Genomic DNA, 23,189 nt, shown 5'->3' on the forward strand with positions numbered 1-23,189 from the left:
CACAGATACCCCATTTGCAGGGCAGGCAGCTATTAAAAGCTTGCTGGTTGTTATCCCCTTTATCTCCCTTGGATATGGCGTAGTGAAGCAGAGCATGCTGATACATTGCCCAGATATCGTGCCTACGGATGTCCTAACGAATAAACTCTCTTTCAGCACTTGGTTACAAGCACTTGAGATTAGTTCAAGAAGAGCGTCTGTGGGAATGTCTCTCTCGGGCTGCTCTTCAGGGTGCATTTCTTTTCCTTCACCACCTGACAATCACTGTGCGAAAGAGAATCAGTTTGTCACCCTGTGATGCTACATATATATGAGTACTATCACATATATAAAATAATGAGTACCATCAGAAATTCTGTTTGTCTTCCATAAAAACCTAATAACAGAGAGCTATCTTATAAACCTCTGTTGGTTCTGTGCCTGTATTTCTTATAACACTACACCCACTAGCCATCATTTCTCCACTCAGGCTCATAATTCCTTGCCTCCTCATTGTTTTAAACAGCTACCTCATCTCGCACTGCTCTTTGCATAAGCTGAGGTTGACGGGTATCTGGTGAGTATCACCAACTGCTTTCCTGATCAGTTATACACACAGCAAGGGGTTTCAGGTTCTTTCTTTAGCAGTACTGTCCTGGCTCTTTCATCTAGGATAGAGCAAAAAGAAAAGCCTCCTTTCCTGGCTGCCATTGCAGCTTAAGCTCTCCTGCACAAAACCAGTAAATGTGTTTCTGTTTCTCTGGGTACTGAACTTACCTGCAAAAGTATCCTATTTCCATCGTGGTCTTCCGTCTGCCACCTGCCTTCACTGATGGGGCTGCAAGGGTTGGGCAAGAGAGGCACAAGCTGCCCCACATCTTTCACTCTGAACTCCAGCACCGCTGACTCTGTTGGCATTGGCACCTGGCCCTTCGGAAGTTTTTTTAAAGAAAACTGAATGTCTATTTCCATGTTAGAATAGACAGGAAAAACACAGAAGTCCACTTTTTTCTGACATACTGGTCTTTTCAGTATTAATTCGTACAGTTTCAGAATGTCAACAAAGTTTTCACTCCTGCAGTATATAGTGAAGCGGATAATTTCTTTCCCGTAGTGCACTGGGCGAATGGCCCAGAGAGGAGTCTCTGGAGCCAAGGTGTAAAAGTCCTGGCTGCATGGCATGTAAGGGAGGAACTTCCCATGCACTCGCTCTGTGTGGTGGTAATGCCAAGGTGGCCGCTGAAAGGTTTCGTGGAGCTGCAAGATGGGTTCTTCTCCATATTCTTCCTGCAGAAACAGAATGATGGCAAGGGCTGGCTGAGAAACACCAGCCTTACTTGGCTTCCTGCGCTCCTTGGGCACTCGCCTTTCTGAGACTCGAAACAGCTGGAGGTCTGGATGGATCCAGGCTAGAAGCTTATCAATGGCTTGCTGAAGAGTCTTGGATTCACCCGGATCTGTGATAATATGTACACTAACAAGGAATGGGTCTTGTATGCCTTCCACAGAAAGTTCACCTGAAAGTATAAAAAGAAAAGCAACCTTTAAGATTTGTAACCAGGTTGTCAATATTGGAGGAACAGTCTACTCAGTCACACTGGGCTTCCCCCCCCCCCCCCCCCCCCCCCCCCCCATCTCTTTCAAGCTAACCTACAACAAACTAGAACTGATGTACAGAGATATAGCAGCCAAGAAAATAACCAGAAGACAGAGAAGTTCCATCGAGCATACCATAAGGGTTGCTGTTTCTACTGAGGTAGAATCCGAAAGACATTACCCAACATGTGTTTCTGTGTTCGGTAAGAGCTGCCCCATACAGCTGAGAGGTAGGAAAGACAAAAGTATGGACATAGAGTAGGGGTGAAAGTGGCACTAATGATGTGCAGAATGATCAGGGTGGAGAGTGTTCATCCCATCTTGTTTTAATTTGTGCCAGATGGCTCAGGGCATGGAAATCACACCATTGAACTCCACTCCATCACCTTGACGTTGGAGTTTTTCACCCAGTTAAGAGTGTTCTGTGTCCTGGAGGCAACTGTTTTAATAAGTAAAGGCAAAGTTTGTAGGGAGAGGTAATATCTTTTATTAGACCAACTGATATAGTTGTGAAAAAAACCAGACAAGCCTTCAGGCACACAAGTCCTTCTTCAGGAAAAGATATTACTTGTCCCTACAAATCCTGCACTGTTTATATCTTCAGACCATCAAGACCATAATACTACTGCTTCAAGGTTTTTATAAGATTAGGGAAGAGTGGTAAGAGAAGGAAGCACAAAAAGTTACACTAACTCAGGGGGAAAAAAGAAACCTGTAGTTAGCCTTGGGAATCTTCACAGGGGCTCTATCTGTTGTTATCCCTGAAACCTCCTTGAAAGCTCAGAAACGCAGCAAGGGCTGGTTGGAGGGCTGGGGAGAAACTGTCACTTCTGCTTTGCTGGAGTTGCATGCCAACAGAGATGCATGTGAATGAAGATCCAAGACAATTTAATAAATTATCCAGGTAATCTGGATACTTTTGCAGAAATGGTTCCCCCTGTGCGGTGTTCTGAAACCACCTCCATGTCTGTGACCCTGAGCCTGGGCACAAAGCCTAAATGTGTGAAGCCTTAGAAAGGCTTCCCAAGCTTTTCATTGTGCAGACTACATTTAATAGGGAGACTGTCTCACAGGCTGCTTCCCCTCCTATTGGTAATCAGTACTAACCTCTCCCTCCTCCCTCCTGGCATCAGAATAACATTCCTGTGATACTTCAGCAATTGCTTTAATGGAAAAGCAGTATTACTCAATTAGTGCATTTTAGTTGTCTTTCAATACACAGTAGCTGCAGGACCCTGAGAAAAGCTGGATGCAACTGCATCATTTTCCAGACATGACTGGTAAATACACCACCAGCCTCAGTTTAGAAGCTGCAGAAAGATATGGTATGCAGAGCAAATAGCAAGCATACATTTTGCCTGGGGGAGATATAGAAAAATCAAGTAAAAAACCAAAAAATACAATTACAGCAGAGTTCTCATACCTCTGCAAGAAATGGGTGATGTGGAGTGGCTTTGTCAGATGCTTAATGGAGGAAAAAAATATGAAGCAAAAAAAGAAAAATATCTGTGTCAGTACATGGCAAGAGGCTTTGCTGTGACAATTGTTACTGGTAGGTAATTTTTTGAGATATCCCCTATGGATAGTCACAGTGTGGGAGAAAGACAAAGGGGGGGTGGGGGGAGGTCCTCTCATGGTCCTTTACATGTGGCAGCAGGACAGGAAGGAAAACAAATTGCAGAGGACAGTGATCTAATAAAACCAGAAAAAAGTAATCACCATAGCTACGCAGTCATTCATTTTCTAAGACTGGAATAGAAGATGTTCAGCTCTTTTCTCCCTCTGTTTCCTTTGTTACACAAATGCTAGCAAAGCCTGCAACAAGTGAAAGGCTTGATATTTATGCATATAAATGACTGCAGCTCTGAAAGAAGCCTGGGCACAACAATGTGAAGCAAAGAGCTATCATTCCTGTCGGCTTCTTGCTCTGCATTGAAAAAAAAAATATCTCTGAGCATGGCTTTTCTGCCCTCCTGTTGCTCAGCATGGTGCATGGATGCTGAATGGCTAAAGCATTTTTCAGAAGTGGAGCCTTGTGGGAGCCAGCCCCAGCATTAGTATTCTGCAGCCATCACTGCCTGTGCCCATCAGCACCAGATGCTCGCAGCGCCTGCCTCAGAAGACCACCAAAGCACGGCACAAAGCCATCATTAGGAGCTAGGATTATACATACAGCAGAGCATATCACCTTTTTTTGAGCTAGAAGCAACTATGCTGAAGGGGGAAAACCTAACAAATCAGTACAGAGAGCTTCAGTATCTGTTTTATGCCAGCAACGATGCTTTTACTGCAACACCTTTACACCTTCCATTACGAGGCTTCTGTGTTTATGAAGTGGCAGCCATTTCTGTTTTGGTAAGTGAAAGAGAAACATAAGAAAAGCAGAAATACGAGGCAAGGAGCTAGGAGAAACTTCCCCTGAACTGATGATAAGTTGCAAATTATTTCTATGTTACTAACAAGATTTTTTTGCTTCAACTGGCAAGGAAGGGAAGGAAACGACAGCATTTCTCATGACACAGTTCAATTTGCCCCCGGCAAATTGTCACAGAAGCAAATGAAAGCTCTGCATATGTATTACCCTTCCTGTGTTACTAGTTAATCCCACAGAAAATATCAAAATGCTGAGGCATCTATTTGGAAATAAGCTCCACAGTTCTCACAGCTATTACATTTTTTTTCTTTCCTGTGACAGAAGGGGATTAGTTCTCTTCGAGTTGGCAAAGCTCTAATATTGCTAAGAGGTAATTACTACCAGGATTTAAAGAGTATTTTACAATTCTAAACTTTTTACTCCTCTGTTAGGTAGCATTAACTGTCCACGAGAGGTTAAAGCAAACACCCAGCCCAAATGCTGCGGGACTGTCACACTTGATGTCCTAAAGCTAGGAGCTAAAGGTCGCCTGATATTTTATGATTGAGCTTTGGATGGGTCCTTCTCTATGTATTATTTTTATTTTGTTGCTGATGCAGTGTTGCTGAATGGAGAAAAAAAAGAAACCCCTGCAAAGCAGAATGGCAGTCTTGCCCTGTGGTTCTTCCTCCCCTCCTTTCCCTGCCCAGAAACCAGTATTTTTTCATCAGAAAGACAATCTGACAGAAAGCAGTGGGTGCTGTCAAGTCCGTCTGTGCCAGCTGCCTCATTTCAGTACAACTTCACTTAAGTTCAAGCTGCCTTGTCTTGGGGACAGATGGGACAGGTACCTGTCTGTCTAGCCTGGTCGCCTGTGTCCCCTGCTGAGTGCATGGAGAGAGGGGCTGCTGGCTCTGAAAAACCTGCAGAGGATGATCTTGCCTTCCTAATTCCTTTCATAGAATCATTCAGGTTGGAAAAGACCTTTAAGATCATAAAGTCTAGCCGTTAATACAGAACTGCCAAGGTCACCACTAAACTAGTCCCCAAGCACCGCATCCATGATGGTGATTCCACCACCTCCCTGGGTTTCCTCCCTCCTCCCTCTGCAGGGAACAGTGGTGCCTGCAGAGGACAATCCTCTTGGCCCCAGAGCTGCCCAGCCCTCCCCTGGCCAGAGGTCCTAACTGGACACCTGTGACAACAGTGGCCACCTAGTGACACGAAGACCCACGGCTGATGTGGGAGGCAATGGTGCTCTGCCTCCTTGGGGTGGAGGGTTGGGGGGCTAGCCACCACCCCTGAGAGGTGCCATAAAGACTGGGGTATCTGGTAACACCACCCTTGTTGCAGCTGGCCAGGAGGGCAGGGCTCCTGGCCCAAAGCAGGCACAAGCAGGTATGACTTCAGCTCAGCAACCCTAGCAGCTGGGAAGCAGCTAGCCTCACCTGGAGGTACCGGGAACTGGAGCTACAGCTCCTTCTCCCTGGAGTATGTATACATTTCTCATCAAACCACACCGGAGGCAAAACATCCCTAGAAAAACTGAGCAAGAGTTTTCTCCCATGGCACCTGAATAACCTTAGGTTAGAATAGTCTCCCTCTTGCATTTGCTTTTCGGCCCAGGACTCTTGCACCCCTGGCTCCAACAGGGTGGTTACTGGGTTCTCTGGCCATGACCTGGCAGTCTGGTCCCTCCTTCATGCTATGAGAGGCCCAGGTTGCATTCCACCCACAGCTGCCCTGCACAAAGACCTGTCCCTGTTCAGGGCAGTGTTCCAACCACGTTTTTATCTCAGGAGAAGTCACCACCTTCAGCAGTCCTGATAACATCCAATTTTCCAGGCTTCTCCAGGGGACTTGGCTGGAAATCCACCGACTGCCTAAAACCAATGTGTAGCAGAACTTAGGAAGGAGGTAAGTACCCGCTTCCCTGAAATGTCTCTCCTAACCCTGTGCTGGTGAATCAAGATATGGACCTAAAGACCTCTCAAACTCACCAGGAGATATTTAATGAAGAGTTGCCTATGGGGTTAGGCAAACCCGGTAAGCATGCAAGCTAGGATGGAGTCTGTGGCAAAGAGAGATTTTAGGCAGACTGGACCCTGGCCCCAATTTGTGCATGGGAAAGTGCATTTCCAAACTGTGGCAGATATTTTCAATTTTCCAGCCACCTACATTTTCAATCTTCTATCCAGGAAACTCAGAGAAAGTATTCAACCCATAAATACTTGACATAAATCACTTTTTTAGCTGACCCATAATATTGCATTGAGAAACTGAACACTGGAACGTGAACTTCCATTTTCCTGCTGCGGTACGCTGCTCCATGGGAACCAGCGCCTGAACCTGTCTTATACACTGTACAGACTAGATTCCTTTATCACTACATCAGGCAGTAAGATTTCACATTTCAGCCTGACCAAACTGCACAATGCCCTGCAGGAGATGTAAATCAGGCAACGGGAGAGGGTCAGAGTGAGCGCACCAAGCTTCTGAACTGCAGCTCCCATCGAGTTCATTATCAGGAAATACTTGCTATCAGGGACTAATGAAATAATTCAAACCCAAACATTACAGATCAGCATATTTTGTTCACTGTTCATAAGTCAAAATATTTCAACTGCGGGAACGTAAAAAAAATAAAGTATCTATATAAAAAAATCACTGTATAAATAACGTCAGAAAAAAAGCACTATAAGATTTCCCAGTTGAAACTTCCTGGGATTTCTGTTGCGCAGAAAATGTCAATATTTCCCTATTTCAGTCCCATTACAAAACACAAAGAAATGTCAAAATGGTAGCATTTCTCACTGAACAGGACCTTCACATTTCATCCGAGTCCAAGGCAAGACCAACCATTTTAGGTGTATTAACTGAATGGCTCATGGGCAGACACAAAGACAAAGCTATTTTCATAAACAAGGAGCATCAACTTATGGGCAGCTGCAACAGAAGCCGTAACTGGACACCTCTGACAGCAGAACCCACTGCCAGGTCATGCTTTGATGAATTATGCAGCATCAATAAACTTTTGAACAAGCAGGATGTGACAGATTCACCAGCTCCTCCATTCTCTTTCCCTGCTGTTTAATAGCATCTGACAAATGCAGGGCTGCAGGATAATGTGCTTCTCAGCATGCCCTGCTTTGCACACCACCTCAAACTTATGAAGGGTGTTCAGAAGCAATAAGAAAGGGGATATTCTGCACAGCACAGCGACAAGAGAAACCTCTTTCACACTCCCATCAGAGCAGCATTTTCCTGTGGTGCTGCAGTTGAATGGAGATAATGGTGCCAGGATGCCCACTCCTCCATCCGTGCTAAGATAGTATAGACACAGCAGACCAGCATACTGACAAGTGTGGCAAAACGGTCAACCTGCTCTTCCAGACAGGCACATGATACAGGCTCTCTGTGCTGTTATTCAGTTGCTGAAGAACCAAAAAAAAAAAAGTATTGAGTGAAAAATAAAGCTGGGAAATGAAGCCCATTATCTGCCTGACAGAGATAAAAAGCTTTCTTTGGTATATTCATATGAACAGTCTAATGAGGTGTCATTGCCCTTAGTATACAGCACGCAGCCAACCCTGCGAGAATGAATCTTATCAAAAAGTGATACTTAATGCCCACAGAGGCCTTGCATGATCAAGCAAAGGCAATGGCAGATCTCATCATGTGGTACCTTTGCTGTTAGATGGTGCAGTGATTGCTGAAACTCCCCACTGTGCTACAGCCCAAAGTGAACTCTCATCCCTCCCCCACTAGCTACATTCCCATGACCTGCCCAAGGGTAGCCTTTCATGATCAGCTTAAGCTGCTGTTGAAAGGGGCCATCTCACTCCATTTCACATCCTTTACCTCTCCATGCACTCCTGGCCACTCCCTTACGCTGGCCTGGGTACTCGTGTAGCTACACATCTTAAGCTGATCATGCCACTGCACCCTGACCCTCGCTCTCCCGTTTGCAGTCATATAGTCTATGGTGCCAAGATTGCCATCTTGGCTTGCTTTCAGAAACATATGACGGACCCACATCATCTTCATAGGAAACACAAAAGCTATTGTGGCCCAGATTCATCCCACAGAAAGTTAGGTACCTGACAGATGTCCCTCCTGTCTGTCCTGGAGGCTAGCTGTCCTGGGCTCCTTTTGTAGTCCATGGTGAGAGACAGAATCAAACCTCAGATAAGGCACATCACTCTCCACTGTCCACAAGTGTAGTGGGAACCAAGCAACTCCACTTCCATCTTGGGCACTTCAGCTATGCAACTAAAACTGGAGGTAAAGTTTGTGGGCCTACATGCTTATCATGAAGATTATTCTTGTTCTAGTATCTTACTGTACCACCTTGTCAACAAACGAGGCGTGCTTTTGTGATGTGCATTACGGAAGAAAGTTGCCATGTTTTCCATTACACCCTAGAAAACCAACTTCTTTGAATCCTTTAGTCAGGCTGCTGACTGCCCATAGCAAGGCAAAGAGTCACGGACTCCTTAGGTCGTAGATAAACTCTCCATCCCTATTTCCCTCATCTCCTCATTCGCAGTACTGCAGCTTTCTCACTTATCCCCTAACTGCATGGCTGACAAGAAGTAGTTCACACTTGGTGTAAAGGTCTGGGTGCGTTGCCTGTGGGCTGACTGTCCAGCTGTAGGTCAGGAGAAGAGGTAACTTGAACTCACATTACAGCCTTTTTTCTCCATGGAGACAACAGTTTGTCCTGCTGCCTTTCACCCAGCTCTGATGAAACCTGTGTGAAGTTAGTGTCTCTGTAAAGAAAGACGGGACACATTCACTTCATGTTTCCCTTCAAAAAAAAAAAAAAATGCTAAAAAGAAAGGGATGGGAGCACCACATTGTGTTTCTGGCTGTGTAATTCCATGTCCCTGACAGCAGAGCCTTCTTGCTGTGTCTGTGTGTTCTGTCTTGGCTTTATGAAGCCTGTAGACATGCCAAAGCAGGGGCTGTGCTTTCCTGTATATTAAGCACCCAGAAAAAAAAAAAAAAAAAGACACCCATGTCTGAGAAGAAGGTATATGGAATCTTCATGCAGACAAACTGTAGGAACCCATGGTGGGTGCTTTTACACCATGGTTACAAGCAAGCAAACTGTTTGGCAACTCCTCACAAACACCCCCGATGATATGGATTTTTCCATCAGTGCTGTGGTCTTCTCCATGAGCTCTTTAGTCTTGCTGCATGGTGCTCTTGAAGTGTTAAAAACAATCAGAATTTCAAATTAAAAAAAAGATTCCTTATAATCTACTTACCCTCCAGAAAGTGCTGAAGTCTTACTTCAATACTCTCCTCAACCACAGATTTAGCTACTGATTTGCTGAAAAGCAAGAACCCCCAAATGCTGGTGTGATCCTACACCCTTCAGGGATACTCTTCTGGATGTCAGCTGTTCTCATGTCCTCTCTTCCCTCCCACACAGTTCACCACAATTCAAGAGCTGTCTTGATTCTCAGTCTGCACGTGTCCCTAAATGAAACAGACCCACATCATTTGATATCTTCAAACTGCCTTCGCTGTCCCACCTGCTTTCACTCAAAAGCCACAATCTACCTCTATTTGCCATCTAGAGGCCCAAATGGCTTCTTCGCATGGAGATTAATTTTCACGGGAAACCCAATACCCATAAGAGAAACAGTAAGGACTTTTTTTTTTTTTGATGCCATGAAAAATATTCCTGATCTGTGGAAAACAGCCGGCAACTGTCATTCTGTGTCTTTCGGAAGACAGAGTAATCACAGCCCCCTGAGCAGGGAACTGAAGCACAATGGTGAGCTGCTGCTCGCAGGATTTGCCTTGGTGAGTTTAGTGAAGCTACTGGCATGAATTAGCCTGGGCCATCAGGGTAAGGCACAGGACTTTGTATAACAGCCTATATTGCAGCTAAATTCAGTCCAGCAGAGAAAAACAGGGAAGGTGCATTAATTATTAATGCTCAACTACTAGATTAATTTGCTTTATCGTTGCTTTGTATTGTATGTAGAATTAAAAAAAAAAAAAAAAAGTTGCCTCACCTTTTAGGGAGGGTAGGGAAGACAAGAGGACCTGAAACTGAAACACTGACAGAGCAGTATTCCAAATGGCTGCAGATTTCCACTTTAGAAGAGTTTAAGCTTTGCCAAGTTGCATGCCCTTCCCAATCATAAAATTTTCCTAAAGACAGACGTGGATCATTGTACTTGGCAAGAACCTAGATACCATTCTTTGCTATTAACATCATATTGTACAGTTGCAATGTGTAGTGACTCAGTAAAACTGCTATCAGCAATCACCAGTAAATCAAAAGCTGTACAACGTGTGTCAGCATTCAAACTGCATCCACCACCATACTGTTCAAAGACCTTTGAACCTTGTCCTTGTAAAACTGAGATTCTAAAAAATGCATTTTTTATAAAAGGGCAGAAAGAACATTGCCTTAAAAGAAACCAAGAAACATTGTACACTTGAGCAGCTGACAAATTTGGTCCAGCAATGGTCCATACCTCACACAATATACTCAACCGAGAGTGTGATTTTATGATGGGCTTAAGACAATTCAAGGCTTCATTGCTGGCACTCTTCCCCCCTAGTATTCCCAGCTAAGTGTTTCCAGTGCTTCCCATGTGTCAGGTCTAGGGGCAAGTTGAAACCGCTTGCTGAACAGGCTGAAAAGAAGCCCTCAGAGAAGGAGTAATCAGGATTGTGACTTCTGGTGGCAGTCAGAGAACTGATCTGGCTAAAAACGTTAATTTTCAGGTAGACTTCTTTTAATCAGTTTGCACTTTTGCACAAACCTTCCTGGTATCACGAAGAGGTGGCAGGGAAACCCAGCCAGAGGGAACACTGAAGCCACAACAAAGCATCCATACTCGACACATCTGAAGAAAAAATGGGATCAAACCATGAGGGATGGTCAAGCATTGCCCTGGTTGTTTCTCTGTAGACAATTAAAAACACACAGCAAAGGACCCACTTGGACTTGACCGTAGTGGAACACTATTTTGTATCTCATAATCCTTTCAGCTGACAGAAGTGTGTGGTTCAAAAGACCCACCTCACCCCAGCTGATGGAAAAGGGAAGTGGTAATAGAAAGCATGCTTTGTCTTTGGTGCTTCATCCTGATCCCATAAGGTGGCAGACAGAAGCTGCCTGGTAAACATTTCCTGAACCTTTTAGAAGTTACAGATGCAAGATTTTTTTCCTAAACTACTGATCAAAAAATATGTGGTACCAACAAAAATGAAGCAGGCAGTGGACATCTATTGCTCTAAAATGTGGCACACACCAACTATTAAATGTCCCAGTTCCCCACTGAGCTTGCATAAATAAATTCTATTTATTTATTTTTAAAAGTTGAAACTAAAGAAAATGCACCACCATAATGTACTGCAGCCATAAAGCGAGGAAACTAATTGTCGGCACTGTCAAGACAGCATGCGTTTAGTAGAAACTGCCTTAATAGCTTCAGCCTTCACAAGTGTTTTGTCGTTTGACTCAGTGAGTCAGATGGCTTTTCCCATTCTACCACAACTACTGCCTCCGAGTCAGGAGTTGCCATGGGACAGGTTTTTTTTTAGCTTTGCTGTCTGGCCTTTAACAATTCAGACAGACGTCTCAACACTTTCCACATCATTCTCGTCACTGTACCAGCTGAACTTGGAATGCCAACATCTTTCCTGCAATCTACTGCCTAAAGTAGAAGACCCACTAAATGACTGCCTAGCTCCTTGTGGTTTTCTGGGACAGCAGCAATAATACTTCCACAGAGGGAAATTCAATCCACATCACCTAATAATCCAATTTAACTTTCTCTAAAATCTTTCCTGTAAATTTTTGCTACAATTCTGTGGGACTCGATAGCTCAGTGTCTACCAAAGATTTCCTGTTTCTGAATCTGTTTGGTAATGAGAGAGATGAAATATTTGCCCTCTGTGGTTTTGATTATGACTATGTGTGCTTTAAAAAGGAGCTAGAAAAGCATTCAGATTGTCATTCATGCACAATTATTTTTTTTTAATTACTATCCCAGTTTTTACCTGCTTTGTCTACATAACAGGAAAAAACCCTGACCGCATGTGGTCAGAAAATAATATACAAAACAACAAGCCCATATTTTTGATAGTTCTGATCCAGTAACCGTTTAGAGTACAGTTACACCCCTTTGATACAGAAATGCCAAGCTAGCACTAAGCCAGTAGGAAGTAATTTAACCGTAGGGGACACAGTTTGGTGCAGGCTAAATGATCCCGAAGAGTGAAACTCTGATTTTAACAAAGAACAGAAACGTGGGCCACAATACATTTAAACAGGAACTTCAGCCTTCACAAGGGGAAGGGCATGTTTGTGGTTAATGCCACGCACTTGACATGCAAAAATCAAACCTAAATTTGATTTCAAGCACAGTTACACATTCATTTGTGCATGTCCTTACACATGTCTGTGCTTCATTCCTTTTTTATCTTCTCTTTCTGGCCACTGGCCATCTTTAGTCATGTCTTTAGGGAGATATTTCCTCTCTACATTTATGCTCCTGGGCAACCATATGCAGTAAGACCAACCTCAACACACTGTCTCCCTACTAGAACAGCATCCTAACCTCAACTTCTTGAAAGGTAAAAGTGCAAATAACAATGTCAACTCACTATCAAGCTCTCTAGCACAGTTTCCAGGCAATGGTGCTTGTCAGCAGTGATAACTCCATGCTGTTCCTGACATAGGCAAGGGTCCTGAAAATCAGCTCCTGAAAATCAGGATGCATCATCTGTGGATGCTTGTGGATTAGACTGGGATGCTGATGGGGCTGGGAGTGGGAATGGTGCTGTGTGATCAAATACCATAGTGAAACAGGAGGAAGTTGAATAAAAATTCTTCAACCTAGAGAGAAATTAGGGACTGGAAAGCAGCAAGGCCTGCTGATGTTGCTCTCGGCTGATGATTCAAACTGAAATACAGGAAATTCTTTTTAAACAAGAAAATGCCTTTTTTACTGTGAGGCTGGTCACTTACTGGAAGAGGTTGCCCAGACAGGCGGTGGGGATATTCAGAACAGAATGGGATATCGCCCTGAGCAACCCACTCTCACTGCCCCTGCTTTCAGCAGAGCTTTTGGGACTAGACAGTCTCCAAAGGTGCCTTCCAACCTCAACTTTCTGTGGTTCGGTACTATACTTTTCTATCCTGTACGCAAGCTTTGCTCCTTCATCACGGTGCAGCATGATCACAAGCAGCTCCGTAAACATGTTTTGCACAGCCAAAGACTGCTGGGCGGTATGTATCAATAACATTTTCCTTCTTCACACAGCCACAGTAGGAAACAGCACTGCTCTTTACCTCTAGCAGCATAACACAGGCCAGGCAAGATATACAGAAGATGTTTACTGTATTTTCCACAGGAGCTGACACTTTAGATTTCACTGCTATAAAAAATACCCGAATTTGCAACATTGACAGATGCTGCAGGCTAAGAGCTCCACATGATTTGGGTCCAATTTCCTCTTCCATTTTTCCTCATACTTTAATTAGTCTCCCTTTTATAATAACACCTTCTGGAAATATAGCATGATGCTGGCAAGCCCCCTGTAAATTGTTTTTACAATTGTATTTAATACAGCTTGTTGCCAGCCATTGTAAAAGCATCTCAGTTCTCTGTGGAAATAAGAAACAATAAACTACACTATACCTTTGTATTGCAGTAAAAGAATATAAATATATCCTTGCACTTATTAAATTACATTGTTTGGAGAAATATACTTAGATGACACCCAGTCCAGCAGTGCCTGGGTCAGAACCAGTTTTAACTAAACTAACTTAAAGTAGGTGATTGTATTACAAAATTTTAGCTTTTTGACAGATTTTTAAAAGCCCAAATCAAACCCAGCCCCCTTCCTGCTCCTGGTTAGTTTCCATCACCTTTAACAGTAAAGGGAAGGCAGCCAGATTTTGAAATGATACACAAGTAACAGGAAGCAATTTTTCCATATGCTATTGTTACAAGGCACCTATAAGTCTGCTTAATACTATAGATTCTTACACTCCAGTAGCTCCCATTACCTCTGCAACCAGGAAGGCTTCATCTTCTGTTTTTTGTCAAAACCTCCGTTAGTGCCCATTCTGAGACACAATCCCTCAATCTCTGAGTGTTTGGTAACAAAAATTCTTACAAATTAGAAATGGGAGAACTTCTAGAGACACTGACTTTGCTCCCCTCTATAAAGGACCTAGTGCTCAGGCTGGATCTGACTCTTTTATTCACGGATACATTTTCCTTTTCACATTTCCCTCCAACAACACTTACAATCTAACAAGAGGGAAGAGGAAGACTCTTGGCAGGTAACATCAAGAAGCAGATGCCATGGTGAGAGGGAAAAAAAGAGAGAGAGAAAAAAAAAGAGACAAAACAGAGCAAAAGAGAGCAGCAGCACATTGTCACATGCACACAGCATGGAAGTGGTGTGAAAACTGTCATGTAACTGTGCCTTGGCAAGCTCTGAGCATCAATGGGCAAGGTGGCCTAATGCTGACCCCTCCCAACCTACCTGATGGACTGCATTGGTGCTCAAGTAGCTTTTGATGGGTCCTCAAAATGACAGTGCATACAAAAACATAATCTCTACTTCTAATGAGGCCTTAATTTCACAGCTGGCTTCAAAGTAAACACAGTTACTCAAAATGAGAGCAGGTAAATACAGCGCTGAATCAGCAAAGGAAGGTAATGCAGCTCCAAGAAAACAAAGATTTACCTCAGGTTCAGGACAGCACTAGGTTTTGGGCAACGGTTTTTTTCTTATTTGAATATTGTCACTTGGCTACATGCCATTAACTTACCCTAACTGTCTTTAATGAGGATTGCTAGGCACCTAAAAAAAGACTGGGAATAACTCTGAAAGAAAAAGGACATCGATTAGGGTATGTCATCTTGGACTAGTTCAGGGTGCATACACAAACACCAGGTTTCAAGGGGCTTTTCATAAGCAGCAAGTACTGTAGTGCTGGTGATTTCCCATTCCCCATGGCCAGATCCATCACAAAGAGCAAACACCACTCAGGATATAAAATCTACCATCCAAAGAGCCATTAGGGCAGCCTATTTCAACACACAGCTAGTGCATGGAGGTAAGATGCAGCCTTAGTACCTCACCCTGCTTCTGGAATCAAGAATAAGAGAAACTTTGCCCTTACTAGCCCTCCATAAAGACTGCAAGTTTTGCACATGAGGGCTCTTAATGCTGGCAGAGAAAACAGAGTCCGAAACCAGCCCAGGGAGCTGATGCAGATAACACTGACAAAACACTGACCAAATCCCAAAACAAAGATCTGAGTTTATACTAGCACAGGAACGGAATGCCAAACTGGAAAAAATGTATTAAAAAGAAACATGCTCCGTAACTCACATATTTTTAAATCTGCCAAAAGAAACTGTCTTGCGCTTCATTTTTAGAACCAGAAAGTGGGTAAAATTCCATGGGTTAGGAAGCATGCACAAAAATCTTAATATCCCAGCTCTCAGGTTTACCATTGAAGAATACAAACAACTTAAAAGCACCCTAGCAGGACTCGATCGTTTCCCAGCTGCTAAATGAAAGGCAGGGGAGCAGGGGAAGGCGAATTACCAGCTTTCCGACTGCAAAGCAGGTGAGTGACAAGCCCTTTACTTCATTGAGAAGCACAACATGAACCACTACAAGCTACACACTTTTACTGTCTCAAATGCTCTAAAATCTGCCACAAACTTGTATCTTATCCCATAATGCCACTTTTATGTTTCATTTACCAATGTAGCTGGAATGGTACGAACATGTATCTAGACAGCTCCCTACTGATTGCCTAGCTGAAAAGTGTCGGGGGGGTGGGGGTGGCAGAATAATCACCTCCACAACCATTTCTAAGACAACCTGGTTCAACTGGCTCCAGAGGTATGGAGCCTAACAAAGTACGGAATATTTCAAATGTTACAAATCACAAAAGTCTTGCTTCACAATGCCCACTCCTGGTTTGAGCCTTTCTGAAGAGCCATTATCATAAATGCAAAGATTATGCAGAGGCGGAAATAAGCAGTCCCCATTAAAACTCCTCCTCCCTGGTCGAAAATCATCCTTGAAATACATAGCTCAAAGCAATTTGAAGATAATTAAAATGTTGATATGCAGAGACTGTTGCTTATTGTGCTGACCAACACCAATTAATTATTTCTTTGTGATTCCAACTGCCTGTATCCATATGCCACCTATGGTCTTTATATTTTGGGATTATGTACTTTGGGTAAAGGTCTCTTCTGTGTGTGTAAAGTGCCTAGCACAATTCCCTCTCATGTATGAACAGGGATCCCTAATAGTAATTGAAAACTGTAATTGAAAATGTAATTGAGAACATGAGCAAAAAGAAGCTTAATACATTTCCTAGATTAATGAGGAGCACACCAACAGGCAAAACATCCTAGTAAGACAAAGCACACCTCCTGCTAAAGAACAAAGGGAAAAGTGGCTATACGCAACAGAATTCAGGGGAGGCGGGGCGGGGAAGTCAAAATAAATTTAGCGTTTCTCTTCCTTGGAATCACACTGCTGAACCTTTCAAAATGTACCACCTCAGGCCCCAGCATCCAGCAGACAGGTTTGCATGGCCTGCTTACTCTGCCCAATATGAAAAGGCAAAATGGCACACAGTCACCCTGACAATAGGCAGAGCCCTCACAGCAGATAGCCACTGCATTTTCTTGCAGAAATAAACACACTCAGCAAACTTTGGTACTCTCTCTCAAAGTACTTGCTGTATAAAGCCACAAACATTAGATGAACGCTGCCAGGAAAAAACATTTTTGGATTACCCACAGCCAGGACACAAAAGCAAAGAAGAAAAGAATTGAGATGCGGCATAAGACCCAAGGTCCAATCAACCCACCAGGCAGGGCTTTGAACTGCTGAAGCATACGCTGCCCATGATAACTGCTGCCACATGCTTAGGGAAAATAAGTACTAGAAATAACGCATGTACAAAATGATCCTTCCATTGGCATTGCCCTGGTTTTGGCTGGGAGAGGGTTAAATTTCTTCCTAGTAGCTGGTATAGTGATTTAGTAGCACAGTCACGTTGATAACACACTGATGTTTTTAGTTGTTGCTAGAAAGTGTTATTTTATAAGTCAAAGACTTTTCAGTTTGTCATGCCCTGCCAGTGAGCATGCTGGGGGGCACAAGAAGCTGGGAGGGGACACAGCCAGGACAGCTGGCCCCAGCTGACCCCAGGGCTATTCCATACCATACGGTGCCATGCTCAGCATATAAACCAGGGGCAGAGCTGGCCGGGCATCGGTCAGCGGGTGGTGGGCAACCGCATTGTGCATCACTTGTCTCTATATTCTAAATCTTTGATCATAGCTATTGTTTTCCTCCTTTTCTGTCCCATTAAACTGTCATTATCTCAAGCCATGTGTTTGCTCAGTTTTACTTTTTCGATTGTGTCCCCCACCCTGCTGCAGGGAGGGGGGTGGGGAGCGAGCAAGGGGCTGTGTGGTGCTTAATTGTCATCTGGGGTTAACCCATGACAGCCATAAAGCACCCAATAAGATTTTACTTCTGACTGGGGGGGGTCTAGAATTCCCGTCTACTTTTGCAGTGGTGTAAATTCCTGCAGTTTGTTCGGCTGTTGGCATCGCAGCAAGTGATATAGGCAGCTGTATTTAATTCACCTGTGAAATCTCTCTTATCCTTTTCTTGGCATGTCTGTGGAAAACCATCGTCCGGTGGAGTTCATCCAGAAATTTAGAAGGTTGTTCTTTTATTAAAAGCTGAAATTGAAGCCTCATCGATACCACTGAATAAGACCCCTATAAAACCAAATTAGCCCATGATCCCTCTGGTTTAGATAAACTCCACTTCATTAGAACAGGAGCTTCAGATGAAGCAGCTGTAGGTAACAGAGTTCTTTGCTTTGTAATTTACAACAGCTTACTTTGTATTATGTTAGGGACTAACAGCATCATTGATTAGACTGCTTTCTGTATTATGGATGATATCACTTGCTGAATCTTTCCCTCAGAGAAATTAAAATGGCCAAATCACCTTTTTTCCCCCTAGTATCTCTTCCCCAACAATATTTTCTTCAAATGCATTATGCACCCCCTGTCAGCCTCCAACACGAAAGCATTTCTATTTTGCTGAAATTCTTTTACGCAGCTGTTTCTGTTATCTTGCACTGTCTAACCAAACCAACCACGCAAACCCCACAAAATGCAAAGTTAAATGCTGCCACTTGTGAAGCTGTATCAATATAACTTGCCTTGGAAGCAGAAAAGAGAAAGAAGATGACTGTCCTGCCCCCTGAACTTCTGTGTCTTTGCTGGAATGATAATACCTCCTTGTACTGACAAATTACTGGTGCTGAAATACCCCTGTAACCCCCACATATTCTGGACAGCCCTGGTCAGCAAGACACTGAGGTGACCACAGTTAATGTGACACAGTGTAGCTGCCACACAACCCAAATTTACACTTACAAACAGTTCATGTAATAAAAACAAAGACTTACAAATGTAATTTGTTACCTTTATTTGTAAAAGGTGAAGGCAGTAGTCATGCAAAGTTGGTAAGGGACCAAAACCAGATTTTTAGATGAGAAATACTCTACTTACACCTTGTCTTCTGAACTTCTCTGCCAAATAAGCATTTCTACTAGGAAAATAACTACGGGTCCCCACCCAAAAAACACAGGAAGCTGGCAGCGTACTCCACAAGCCATCACCCAAAATTGCGAGCTGAGGGCGTGGTGGGGCACACATCTGGTGTAACCAGTGAAATCCAATATGCTTTTACTATCCCAGAAAAGTCGATTGCCTGGATTTTGCCTCCCAATCATTTAAAAAATTATGTCTGACAGTGGGAATCCAGAAATCTATTTGAACAACAGAATTCATAGAGAATTTAGTTCAGCATTTTCCTTTCTCAGACACACACACACTCTGAGCAGATGGAGGAAAGACAGCGAGCTCCCTGCTAGTCACATCAGCTCAGGAGCCAGACATTACGAACACTGTCTGATTCAGCTCTTGTTGAAATCAATAAAAGCCCACCGCTGAAGACCATGGGAGATGGAAAATAACCCTCTCCACGCTTCAGCCAGAATGTGTGAATGAGGAAAAAACTGACAGCTTTCTTCCCCTCTGATTTTCATGGCGCTTAAAGATCCAGATTATAAAACACAATTTGTCATCTGTGAATTTTTGATCTGCCTGCTTGGCATAAATAAAGCTCACGTCTACATGTGAATCAGGGAGACAGGCATCACCTTGCACTTTGACGAGACAGAGATACTAGTAGCTGTGCATGAATAAGCACTATTGCATTTCCAAGTGCATTGGATACAGTATGTCCTACAACTGAGAAGATGGTTGGAGTGGGTAGATAAAGGACTGAAAAAGCACTCCTTGTTCCTTAAAAAACTGCCATTTTGCATTGCTGAAAAAAAGAAAAAAATAATCCAGACACCAGGATTCACATTTTATCAGTTGGATAACCTGAAATTCAACTGGCTATAGTAAACATCTAGAAAGATTATGACATTTACTAGAGCATCTATCATATCTGAAATCAAAGAAATGCTTCACAGAATTTGCACTCAAGTGCTTCCTTGGCATCAACTTACAATAAGTGTTCAAGTATTCCTGCATCCCCCAGCTCTAATGACATTCATCACTGCAAACTCATTTGGCTGGAGGACCCATTTACATTGGCCACGTGTTTACAGATTTTGTTCTCATTTTGCCTTGCATTCTTGTGAGCTCCAATATTTGTGACTTTACACGTGTCTTGTATTTTGGTCATAAACATCCAACCAGTTTAATTTTCCATACTGTTCCTAGACATAGATCCAAGAAAAGAATGAACAGGGGCTTTACTGTGTCAGAGTGAACTCCATCATAACACTAGGTTGATGTTAATAAATATTAGCAGCTAGAAAAAAGAAAATATGAAAATCAATTTCAAAAAAATTCTCAAAGTTATACTCACTGCTGGTAGAGGACATACGGCTGTACTCAGACCTGCAAGACAAAGATTTCAGTTAGACCATATTAAATCTAAAAGAGATAATGAAAAACATACCAAATCTAACTCACATTGCATATTAAAACAGTTCAACAACCATTTAGCATTATTTTTGTGCTAAGATAATAACTGGAACAGGTTTTGAAGAGAAAACCCGGCATCTCATGGATTTTGAAAACACCTACATAGAGTGAGTAAAGCAATTAGGGTTTTATTTAAGCGATATTCAGGCTACCTAACTTTAGGTGTAAAAATTAAACCTCAGAATGCTCTCTACAAGAACAAAACAGGCTGCTTCAGACATAGGTTAGGAGCAGAAATTACTACATTTTGACTCTGCTCCTCATCTTCCCCACTTCATGTCCTCTAAATGCTGTTTTGCAGACTTTTTTTTTTTTTTTTTTTTTTTTTTTAAGAGAACCCTACTCAAAGAGCAGAGCTTTTATTGTTCTTTGGTCACATCTAGCAGTGAAGACACAAAATGACTACCAAATATAAACATCTAGATGACAAAGCTTTTTGCTTTAGGAATGACTTTTCCTCTTCAAGACAACTCTCAGTAAAACTGGTTCTACTACAGAGCATTCTGGATAACCCATGAGAAATACAGAGCAGTTAAGTATTTTCAGCAACAGTGCAATTAACTTTGCAGTTGCATATAAGCCCAAACTCCTGAAAACCTGATTCTGGGCTGATTAAGACATGGCCCGTTTACATCCTAAAGGCTCAGAAATACTAAGGTAAAACAAATATGCCCTCACTGAATATTAAAAAAAAAAATAATAATTTCCACTTCTGAGGCCCTATGTCTGACTTCTGAGTGTTTGGGTTTGGAGCTCACAGTCACACAGCCCCCACCCCTCCACGTGCTGGCTCCCCAGAACAGACCCCACTCAACGGAGCTCTCTGCCACAATTAATGACTCACATGTAAGCCCTGCAGTGCCCTGAATATAACAGGCAAACCATTCAGGGAGCCGTAACAGTTCTTGGATCCAAACCTAAATGCTTGTTTTATATAAATAATTGCAACAAGTTTGCAATATTGCTTTAAATAAAAAACAAACAAACATGTGAGCCTTGACTCCCAAGATATTGGTCTGGAAATAGATACCATCCTAAGCATGTTCTCAGGATGCTTCATACTCTAGGCTCTCAGGCATCCAAGGGAATAAAGGACATCAACTCCATATAACTGTAGCGGCCACTTTTGATTTTAATATGGATATCTCTCTGCAGAAGAAGCTTAAGCAATTACAGTCATCCCCGTGCTTAGCACTCAGTGTTCTGCAGATCATATGCTAAGACTGCTACTTTAGGTGAAACAGACCATGAGAAACTACCCTCAACTCTTCTTGCCAATCCTGCTGGACTAGTGAAAGATGACACAAACTGAATTTTTCACAATACTATGGAAATATTGCCACAAATACTGTCAAGTACTATGAGGTTATTGGAGTTTTGGAAAAAGGTCTGTGCAGTTCTGGGGAGAGAGTTGCGGATGGGGGCTTGCATCTCTCTCTTGCTTTCTCCTTTGCTAAAACCTGCACCCCCAACCACTTCAATAACAACAAGGAGCAAGGGCATATCTTTATCACACATGGCAGAGACCACAGGATCAGGTCATTAGTAACCCCCCCTCAGTCACCTCATATGTACCTGCTACATTGTCACAGCACTCTCAAAACCATGAAGCTGCAACAAGGGCTTTACCATCTCATACCAACATACTCTTCATGCCAGTCCCTCTGCTGCCTTCTCCTTGTCTCACCTCATCCAGGGCACGTGTTCTCTCTGCTTCTTCCTCAGCTACTCTCTCTTCCTTGGCTCTCAACTACTTCACCAGCCACAGCTGCACCTTATCTACATTGGCCAACCCACAGTTGTATATTATCAATGGTAATTAACACAGCTTCATTCCACTGCACTTCCCCGCCCCCACTTTTTTTCTTATGTTTTTAACAAACATTACAACCTTTTACAAATAAATTTTTCATACAGTCCTCTAGAATTCCTCTACACTACATAGCACTTCCTCCATGAATAAATTGCTGTCCCTCAACCAACCTCCCCCAGGACCCTTGTGTAGCTGGGAATGGTAAAGGCAGTGATGACATGAGCTGAGAAGGACACCTCCTCCTTCCTACTGCTGGGCCACATACACACTGCTGGCCCACCTCTGGGCAGGGACCAAGGGGAAGCGACCCCAGGGGCTGGCTAAGTAGTGCTGTGCAGGCCATAAAGCTGCATGGCATTTTCACCAGCAGATCATGCCGCTATCATTTGGCACCATGTATATTTGGAAGGGTGTGAAAACTGTGTATCATGTCACTCTTCACAAGCCCAGAGGCAAGCAATATACATCCAGCTGCCTCCAAGCATCCCAGGCAAGGACTCATTTAGGCTGCACTTCTGTTTGAAAACAGCCTGGGGCTGTCCTTCAGTGTATCTGTCTTCGGCAGCTGGTGGCTAATTCAATATGAATCTGCACTGCTTGTGTTTCGGATGGAAGCGAGACAACATTTTGCCTTTTGCTTACTGCAAGTAGAGGCAGCTTTCTATTACTTCACACTGTTATTTTATTATCCCAAAGTGCTGCAGGCACATTATAGGACATGGAGAATTAATGAGTCCTGAACTGAGGAAGTGGCAGTCTATGTACAGGCAGGACATGAAAAATGAGACAAGAGGAAAAATAAAAAGATAGGGAGTGAGAAAGGAGGAGACGACAGAGTGCTTGGAGACTAATTGCACAGACACATTTTAATAGGCTTTAGAATTGTATTGGGGTTTTTTTTGTAATTCTAATATGGTTCAAGCTAATATTTAATTCATGTTTGTTGCACAACTGGCATACACAGAATTAAAAAAAGGATAATTAAACTCAAAGGCTTATGTCAACCTCAGATGCCGAATTGAGGACTGTACCCTCCCTAAGCTCCCTCTATAATGAAAAAAACCCCTGAGGTCTGAAGTGGGCCTCTCTCTAGCTGTTGTCTAGAGATGCAGCCTACAGAAACCACATTCCTAATGCAGGACTCTCGGCTACATGCCTCAAACTAAATGGGATGAATATGAGTCTCTCTACGTGCTCTGAGGGCCAACCTAAAACACCTTTTGTCCTCCCTCTGACTACTTTCTTTCTTAGAATTTCTTTGTCTTGAATCTAGTCCTTAAGAACAAAAACAACAGTGTTAGGAAAATCCTTAACATTTTCAAAACATTAG

General features: G+C 43.0%; 1 protein-coding gene across 2 annotated transcripts in view; it reads right to left on the reverse strand.

The window, feature by feature from the left end:
- Positions 1–23,189, reverse strand: part of FAM124A (family with sequence similarity 124 member A) — a 55,971-nt gene that overhangs the window by 15,351 nt on the left and 17,431 nt on the right. For both annotated transcript variants that reach the window (XM_037377954.1, XM_037377953.1), the window contains exons 2-3: positions 19,928–19,959; positions 757–1,496 (exon numbers count right to left, since the gene is read on the reverse strand). In XM_037377954.1, the coding sequence (XP_037233851.1) occupies positions 757–1,496; positions 19,928–19,959 (772 nt within the window). The remainder of the gene's footprint in view (positions 1–756; positions 1,497–19,927; positions 19,960–23,189) is intronic.

Source organism: Falco rusticolus, chromosome 2 (genome assembly GCF_015220075.1).
Source record: "Falco rusticolus isolate bFalRus1 chromosome 2, bFalRus1.pri, whole genome shotgun sequence".
In the NCBI taxonomy this organism is placed as follows: Eukaryota; Metazoa; Chordata; class Aves; order Falconiformes; family Falconidae; genus Falco; species Falco rusticolus.